The sequence below is a fragment of the Salmo salar genome, chromosome ssa14, assembly GCF_905237065.1.
Source record: "Salmo salar chromosome ssa14, Ssal_v3.1, whole genome shotgun sequence".
NCBI classification, from domain to species: Eukaryota; Metazoa; Chordata; class Actinopteri; order Salmoniformes; family Salmonidae; genus Salmo; species Salmo salar.
The window spans coordinates 43,722,724-43,731,135 of record NC_059455.1 but is presented as its reverse complement, the minus strand read 5'-3'; the positions used below and the strand labels follow the sequence as shown (position 1 = coordinate 43,731,135).

The following is an 8,412-nucleotide window of genomic DNA, read 5'->3' as shown; positions in this document are numbered from 1 at the left end:
TAGGCTAACAGCTAGCACATCCAACCATTTCCCCAGGAGCAGGCTAGACCCCGCAACATGGGAAAGCGGTAGAAATAGCTGCACACACTGTTGTACTCTGCCATATTATTTATTGCCACGCATTACTTAGCACAGTGTTGAAGTATTTCAACTACCTCCAGCTTCTGTATGACCTTACTCAGACTGTCATGATCATTTGAAGGGAAAGAGGCGCATCTTTTGCACTGAAAGTGAAAGAAAATCATTTTATTTAGGATGAAAGCAACAATTTTGACCTTTTTCTATATGGACCGATGTGATCATGTGGGTCCTAGTCTGGTGTATAGTCCCTGTGGAAGGAATGAAGGAAGGAAGGAAGGAAGGTGGGTTCTGTTCGGTTGGATGTCTGTCTGTCCTGATGACCTTGACTATGCCGGTGTGTCTCTGTGAGAGCTGCTGTTTTACTGTCCCCTTATAAAGAGACCCAGCAGGATGAGGACTGGGTCTGGAGAGTGGGTTTGATTAATGGTAGTAAAGAGAGTGAGGGCTGGTGCTGCCCTCAGGGGTCAGACTGGCTGTGATGGCCTTTAATCCACTCTCAATTCAATGGGCTTTATTGGCATGGGGAAACATGTTTACATTGGTAAAGTAAGTGAAATAGATAATAAACAAAAGTGAAATAAACAATATAAAATTAACAGTAAACGTCAGTCACTGAAGTTTTAAAGGAATAGAGACATTTCAAAAGTCATGTCTATGTACAATGTAATGATGTGCAAATAGTTAATTTATTTTTTTCCCTTTTATACTTAACATAATTATCTGTTGTTTTTACAATGGTGTTTGTTCTCTCACTGGTTGGCCTTTTCTTGTGGCAACAGTGCAGGTCTCTCTGCCATGCCTGCTGTCTGTGTGGTGGCTGGGAAACCCAGGCCTGCTGTCTGTGTGGTGGCTGGGAAACCCAGGCCTGCTGTCTGTGTGGTGGCTGGGAAACCCAGGCCTGCTGTCTGTGTGGTGGCTGGGAAACCCAGGCCTGCTGTCTGTGTGGTGGCTGGGAAACCCAGGCCTGCTGTCTGTGTGGTGGCTGGGAAACCCAGGCCTGCTGTCTGTGTGGTGGCTGGGAAACCCAGGCCTGCTGTCTGTGTGGTGGCTGGGAAACCCAGGCCTGCTGTCTGTGTGGTGGCTGGGAAACCCAGGCCTGCTGTCTGTGTGGTGGCTGGGAAACCCAGGCCTGCTGTCTGTGTGGTGGCTGGGAAACCCAGGCCTGCTGTCTGTGTGGTGGCTGGGAAACCCAGGCCTGCAGCCTGTGTGGTGGCTGGGAAACCCAGGCCTGCAGCCTGCCCTGTGCCTCATTAACATACTGTCATTGGACCGAGGGAGGAGGGCTTCTAGAGCTGGCCATCAATCCTTCTGACTGAGACAGACCATGTATCCCAAACAACATCCTATTCCCATAGGGCTCTGGTCAAAAGTAGTGTACTATGTCAGGAATAGGGTGCCATTTTGGATGCTACCAGAGAGAGCTGCTGTCTCGCTCTGCTATCTGTCTGTCTCCTGTCCTGTAGGCTGCTAGCCTGGCTATCAGGGGGCCATGGAGGGATTGGTGATTGTGTATAGAGCTGGTAGATTATGGGCCAGAGGCTCATCCAGACCAGGGATGGGCAACTTTGACGATACCCACATCCATACTCACACATGCAGTCACAGTCGGCCTTAGCCTTTTGGAGGCCCTAAGTGAATGTTGTACTTTTTTCAAATGTTACATTGTTTTGCCATGGGGTGGAGAGAAATGTTTTTTTTATGATATGAGTGAGAGTGACTAACAAAATCATGGTCCACTCAAAATCAATTCGACCATGATTCCTACAAGTTTAAATGGCTGGCTAGACTAACTTACCAATCAAATGTTGTTGTTTTTCTGACATGGGCTAACTGAGTGACTGTCAGTAGTAGGTAGGTTTCCATCACATTGACAGATTTTAAAATGAGTATTCTAAAATCTGCATGAAGAAAATGTGTATTTTCTCACCTGTGGTATTTCCACCAAACAGACTTGTTGCAGATAAAAAAAATCAGTGTGTGATGACGTAATGCAACACAAAATATACTGTTTCGCTTAAAATGTTCATGTACCGAATAAAAATCAAATGTACAATGTGTTTCCATCATATTTTCAACTCTACAGATAGTTTTGTCACAAAAACGGTTGCGTTAAAGAGTAAATGTGTCTACTCTGGTCTGGACACATGCTCTCTAGCCAACAGGTTGCAGATACAGTGCAGGTAGACTAGTGTGTGTATATATAATGAGATTATTATGAATAAGAGCAAGAATATTTTTTTTGTCAAGCATTGATTCTCATGTAACCAGAATAAGACCCTGAATATTTATTGGTTGGCAGCATCAAGCCCGTCACCGTGCACGTTCACCACCCTGTGAAGTTCATCAAAACTCATTTTATCTGTAGCCTAATAAACTGCATGGTTTACAGAGTTGTAGTGGGTGGCCCAAATACCAGATCATCGCGTGACTCCCAAGTTTACCTCCATATGATGGTTATTATATCTATATTTGCGCATAAAGGCGTTTCCACCTCCATTTGTAGCCTAATTAATTTTACAGACCCAAACATCCCACCATGTTGAAAGAACAAATGATCTGTCTGAATTTATAGTATTGTTCCGAAACTTCCTGTTTCCATCACAGCTGTCGTGAATTTTTTTTTTTTTATTGTATTTTTTTTTTTATACAGTATTACTTTACTTGCATAAAAACTGTGGGTGGAAACTTGGTTACAGACTGACATAACAAGAATAAAAACTGGGTGGAAACTTGGTTACAGACTGACATAACAAGAATAAAAACTGTGGGTGGAAACTTGGTTACAGACTGACATAACAAGAATAAAAACTGTGGGTGGAAACTTGGTTACAGACTGACATAACAAGAATAAAAACTGTGGGTGGAAACTTGGTTACAGACTGACATAACAAGAATAAAAACTGTGGGTGGAAACTTGGTTACAGACTGACATAACAAGAATAAAAACTGTGGGTGGAAACTTGGTTACAGACTGACATAACAAGAATAAAAACTGTGGGTGGAAACTTGGTTACAGACTGACATAACAAGAATAAAAACTAATAATGCACCTTGTGTATTCTAACTCACAACAGTAAGTTGAGACCCTGACTGAGTTCTCCCCCACCACCAAAAATAGTGGAATTGATCCACGGGCCAACAGTTGCCCATCCCTGATCTAGAGTCAGATGTTGGACATTCACAGCAATAACGGGCAACTACAGCTACAAAAAAAACAGGGTTTCACCATCTCACATTCATTCTCTCTCTATGGATTTCTGTTTTTTTTCCCTGGTCAGGTCATGTGGCCCTACACATAATTGTATATACACTGGCCTGTATTTACAAAGCATCTCAGGCTAGTAGTGCTGTTGATCTTGGATCAGTATTGGCTTTCAGATCATAATTATATGGTCAAGAGGGTACCTGGTCCTAGATCAGCACTCCTACTCTGAGACGTTGTGAATACGGGCCGCTTTGAGTAAATAATTGTGCATTTAATGTATCCTGTCCTCTCTCTCTCTCAGGGACATCATGATCACCCACTTTGAGCCGTCCATCTCCTACGAGGAGCTGCACGGGGAGGTCAAAGACATGTGCTGCATGGACAACGACCAGCTCTTCACCATGAAGTGGATTGACGAAGAAGGTTTGTTTACCATAGTTCTCCTTCTAAATATGTGTTTGTATTTATTAAGGATCACCAAGGCAGCAGCTACTCTTCCTGGGGTTTATTAAGGATCACCATTTAGTTCCTGCCAAGGCAGCAGCTACTCTTCCTGGGGTTTATTAAGGATCACCATTTAGTTCCTGCCAAGGCAGCAGCTACTCTTCCTGGGGTTTATTAAGGATCACCATTTAGTTCCTGCCAAGGCAGCAGCTCCTCTTCCTGGGGTTTATTAAGGATCACCATTTAGTTCCTGCCAAGGCAGCAGCTACTCTTCCTGGGGTCCAGCAACATTAAGGCAGTTTATACAATTTTAAAAACATTACAATACCAAAAAAAAACGATATCCACATCTATCCGTCTTTCTCATTTTTTAGAGATGTCTACAGTCTTCATGGGCAGATCTCAGATCACACTCATTGTGACTAGTCAGAAGTATCACTATGTAGAGATAAGGGTGTGATTTGATATGCAGAGAGAAGGCAGTGGTGGGTGTGCCTCTTTAGTATCTGGCCAGCTGGCCATGTCCCCGCAGTATCTGGCCAGCTGGCCATGTCCCCGCAGTATCTGACCAGCTGGCCATGTCCCCGCAGTATCTGGCCAGCTGGCCATGTCCCCGCAGTATCTGGCCAGCTGGCCATGTCCCCGCAGTATCTGACCAGCTGGCCATGTCCCCGCAGTATCGGGCCAGCTGGCCATGTCCCCGCAGTATCGGGCCAGCTGGCCATGTCCCCGCAGTATCGGGCCAGCTGGCCATGTCCCCGCAGTATCGGGCCAGCTGGCCATGTCCCCGCAGTATCGGGCCAGCTGGCCATGTCCCCGCAGTATCGGGCCAGCTGTCCATGATGAAGACGTCATGTTGTTGGAAAGGCTGCCCTTATTAATTAACGTCTAACGTAGTACCGGCTGTGTACCGCCTGTGTACCGGCTGCGATTTAGGGGAGATGGAGAATGAACTGCGCTTTGTATTTGACTTTATATGATGATTTAAGAGTGACCTTGTTTAGAGTAGTGATGAAGGACAAACTGGACTGGCTACCCAGAAAAGAAGTGTTGCTGGTTGCAAACTTTATTTCCAAAGTGACACGACAAGATGTTGTATAACTGAAAGGTTTTTGTTTTGCGTTTCGTGTGTGTGTGTGTGTGTGTGTGTGTGTGTGTATATAAGTATGATCATTTTATTTGGATACAGCAAATACGGTGTCTTGTAAGCCCATGTGGGCTGGGTGTGATGAAGATGCATGACTCTATCTTATACTTCACTAGGCTCTGAAAAACAAACTTAACATAATGAAGACTGAGACACTGCCTCCACACACACCTACACGCTCTCTGTCTTAGACACAGATTTTCAATATTGAGAATATCTATAACATCAGCTTGGAGACATTTTGAGAGTCTTCACTGAAAAAGTAACACACTGGCTTTATGTGTTAACTTGTGGTGTTTGGGCAGATGAAATGATTCTGACTATCATGTCAGCCTTTGTGACTCTGGTCAGAAGTATTTTCACTGCATAGGGAATATGGTGGTTCCAGTAGGTTTATCCATCATCAGACACTTGATGTACACAGTGACCCAGCCATGACCCGTCTCTCCGTCCTCCCAGGTGACCCGTGTACAGTATCATCTCAGCTGGAACTGGTGGAAGCCCTGAGGCTCTACGAAGTCAACAAAGACTCTGAACTCATCATCCATGGTAATGTGACCTTCTGCATCTGACAACATAGTAAATACATAAACCTTCCATAAAAATACAAAAATTAACAATTTTGTCAGTTAGCAAATGCTCTTATTCAGAGCGACTTACGTGAACAATTACGGTGAAGTGCCTTGCTCAAGGGCACATTGTCAGATTTGTCACCTAGTCTGCTCGGGGAATTTGAACCAGGTACCTTTCAGTTACTGGCCTATCGCGCTTGACCTCTAGGCTACCTGCCTTCCCAAAGCTATTAACTGTTTTGATACCCAAGGGGAAGTCTTTGCTGGGCTGACAGTGCAGACATCCCGACAACAGAATAAGTATACTGAGCTTTCATTACATTCAATGTATTTATTGAATTTAATAAATGTACATTTTTAAATTTACATAAAAATATATTTTTTTAACAACAGCAGACACCATTATAAGTCACACTCTGTCTGTTCCACTGATACTCTCCTGCTAACCAGATAAACATCACACAGCCTCAGTCACCAGGAAATAGACCAGTGTTTATAGAGTTCTCTGTGTGTCAGTGCATGTGAGATTGGTTGTCTTTTATGGAGAGAAAGGAGGGTCACAGGTTAAGAGCGAGATGGAGGAAGGGGGGGAGGAGAGTAGGGGGGGACCAGAGCAGTAGAGGGGGGAGGTGGAGGATAGGGGGAAGGGCACAGAGGGGTGCCAAGTCTGCTAGATAATGAGAGAATCCACTCTACCCTACCTCTGGTGCACACAGGCACATGTGAGGTAGGAATTGCAGCCATGGTTTAATGGTTTCCCTTTCTTCCTTCAGTGTTTCCATGTATCCCAGAGAAGCCTGGCATGCCCTGTCCAGGAGAGGACAGTAAGTCTACAGCTCTTGTCTGTTCTATTGTTTTCTGAAGATTGGAGTATCTCTCTCTGAGACACACACACTTGTTCCAGTAATCCCTGTTCTTCTCTTCCTCAGAGTCTATATATCGTCGTGGGGCACGGCGCTGGAGGAAACTCTACTATGCTAGTGGTCATGTCTTCCAGCCCAAACGGTTCAACAGGGTGAGAATCCTCTCTGTCCCTGTGTCTCTTTCTCTCTTCCATCTCTCTCTCTCCGTGTCTCTTTCTCTCTGTTTCTCTCTTCCACTCCATCTCTATCTCTCTCTGTCCCTGTGTCTCTTTCTCTCTTCCACTCCATCTCTCTCTCTCCGTGTCTCTTTCTCTCTGTTTCTCTCTTCCACTCCATCTCTATCTCTCTCTGTCCCTGTGTCTCTTTCTCTCTGTTTCTCTCTTCCAATCCATCTCTCTATCTCTGCTGTCCCAATCAGTGACTTAGCTGTATTAATGATAAGTTGATATTTGAAGGTGGGTGTGGTTGTTTTAACTTTGTCTGTTCTCTCCTGTGTACTCATGGTAGAGAGCTCACTGTGCCATCTGCACAGACCGTATCTGGGGTCTGGGGAGACAGGGCTACAAATGCATCAACTGCAAACTGCTGGTCCACAAGAAGTGTCACAAACTGGTTAGCGTGGAGTGTGGTAAACAGATCCAGGTGAGATGCAGAGAGCAGGCAGAGCCTGGGGGCCCTGAGTTTTACCTTAGTTCAGTTATGTGGTCAGAGAAACTGTGGGCCCTGAGTTTGACCTTAGTTCAGTTATGTGCTCAGAGAAACTGTGGGCCCTAGACCTACTGTGGTTTCGGACTCATAAAGGACTGACTGGAAATACTTTTGCATCAGTATTTCTCAATGATTCCTTTCTCTCTCTATCGTTCTCTTTCTTTCATTTCTCCTCTGTCTAGGAGCCCATCATGGGGCCTGATAGGGGGGCCTCCATCACGCCATTAGACCACTCTGAACAGCCAGGTAACGCACACACACCGCCTTGTTAAAGACTTAGAAAACTAGCCTTGGTGAGCAAAACTAGGTAAACAATAAACAATCAAAGACATTTTGGCTAAATGAATAGTTCCTTCAGACATTAGTCACTAAGTTGCATCTAGCAGGAAGACAGCTTTAAGCCCAGTGGCTGGCTGAATGAGAAGGCTTAACATTCCCACAAGGAAGCCTTCTGTATCACTAGTGTCTAGGAGGAAGCCTTCTGTATCACTCTCTAGCGTCTAGGAGGAAGCCTTCTGTATCACTCTCTAGCGTCTAGGAGGAAGCCTTCTGTATCACTCTCTAGTGTCTAGGAGGAAGCCTTGTGTATCACTCTCTAGCGTCTAGGAGGAAGCCTTCTGTATCACTCTCTAGCGTCTAGGAGGAAGCCTTCTGTATCACTCTCTAGTGTCTAGGAGGAAGCCTTGTGTATCACTCTCTAGTGTCTAGGAGGAAGCCTTGTGTATCACTCTCTAGTGTCTAGGAGGAAGCCTTCTGTATCACTCTCTAGCGTCTAGGAGGAAGCCTTGTGTATCACTCTCTAGCGTCTAGGAGGAAGCCTTCTGTATCACTCTCTAGCGTCTAGGAGGAAGCCTTCTGTATCACTCTCTAGTGTCTAGGAGGAAGCCTTCTGTATCACTCTCTAGTGTCTAGGAGGAAGACTTCTGTATCACTAGCGTCTAGGAGGAAGACTTCTGTATCACTCTCTAGTGTCTAGGAGGAAGACTTCTGTATCACTCTCTAGCGTCTAGGAGGAAGCCTTCTGTATCACTAGTGTCTAGGAGGAAGACTTCTGTATCACTCTCTAGCGTCTAGGAGGAAGCCTTCTGTATCACTCTCTAGCGTCTAGGAGGAAGCCTTCTGTATCACTCTCTAGTGTCTAGGAGGAAGCCTTGTGTATCACTCTCTAGTGTCTAGGAGGAAGCCTTGTGTATCACTCTCTAGCGTCTAGGAGGAAGCCTTGTGTATCACTCTCTAGCGTCTAGGAGGAAGCCTTCTGTATCACTCTCTAGCGTCTAGGAGGAAGCCTTCTGTATCACTCTCTAGTGTCTAGGAGGAAGCCTTCTGTATCACTCTCTAGTGTCTAGGAGGAAGACTTCTGTATCACTAGCGTCTAGGAGGAAGACTTCTGTA

At 45.2% G+C, this 8,412-nt stretch overlaps 1 protein-coding gene across 1 annotated transcript in view; it reads left to right on the top strand.

Moving 5' to 3' along the window:
- The window catches only part of LOC106569598 (protein kinase C iota type), a 38,018-nt gene that overhangs the window by 14,842 nt on the left and 14,764 nt on the right, over positions 1-8,412 (top strand). The window contains exons 2-7 of the mRNA XM_014141117.2: positions 3,588-3,709; positions 5,337-5,426; positions 6,223-6,273; positions 6,379-6,464; positions 6,820-6,954; positions 7,203-7,266. Of these exons, the coding sequence (XP_013996592.1) occupies positions 3,588-3,709; positions 5,337-5,426; positions 6,223-6,273; positions 6,379-6,464; positions 6,820-6,954; positions 7,203-7,266 (548 nt within the window). The remainder of the gene's footprint in view (positions 1-3,587; positions 3,710-5,336; positions 5,427-6,222; positions 6,274-6,378; positions 6,465-6,819; positions 6,955-7,202; positions 7,267-8,412) is intronic.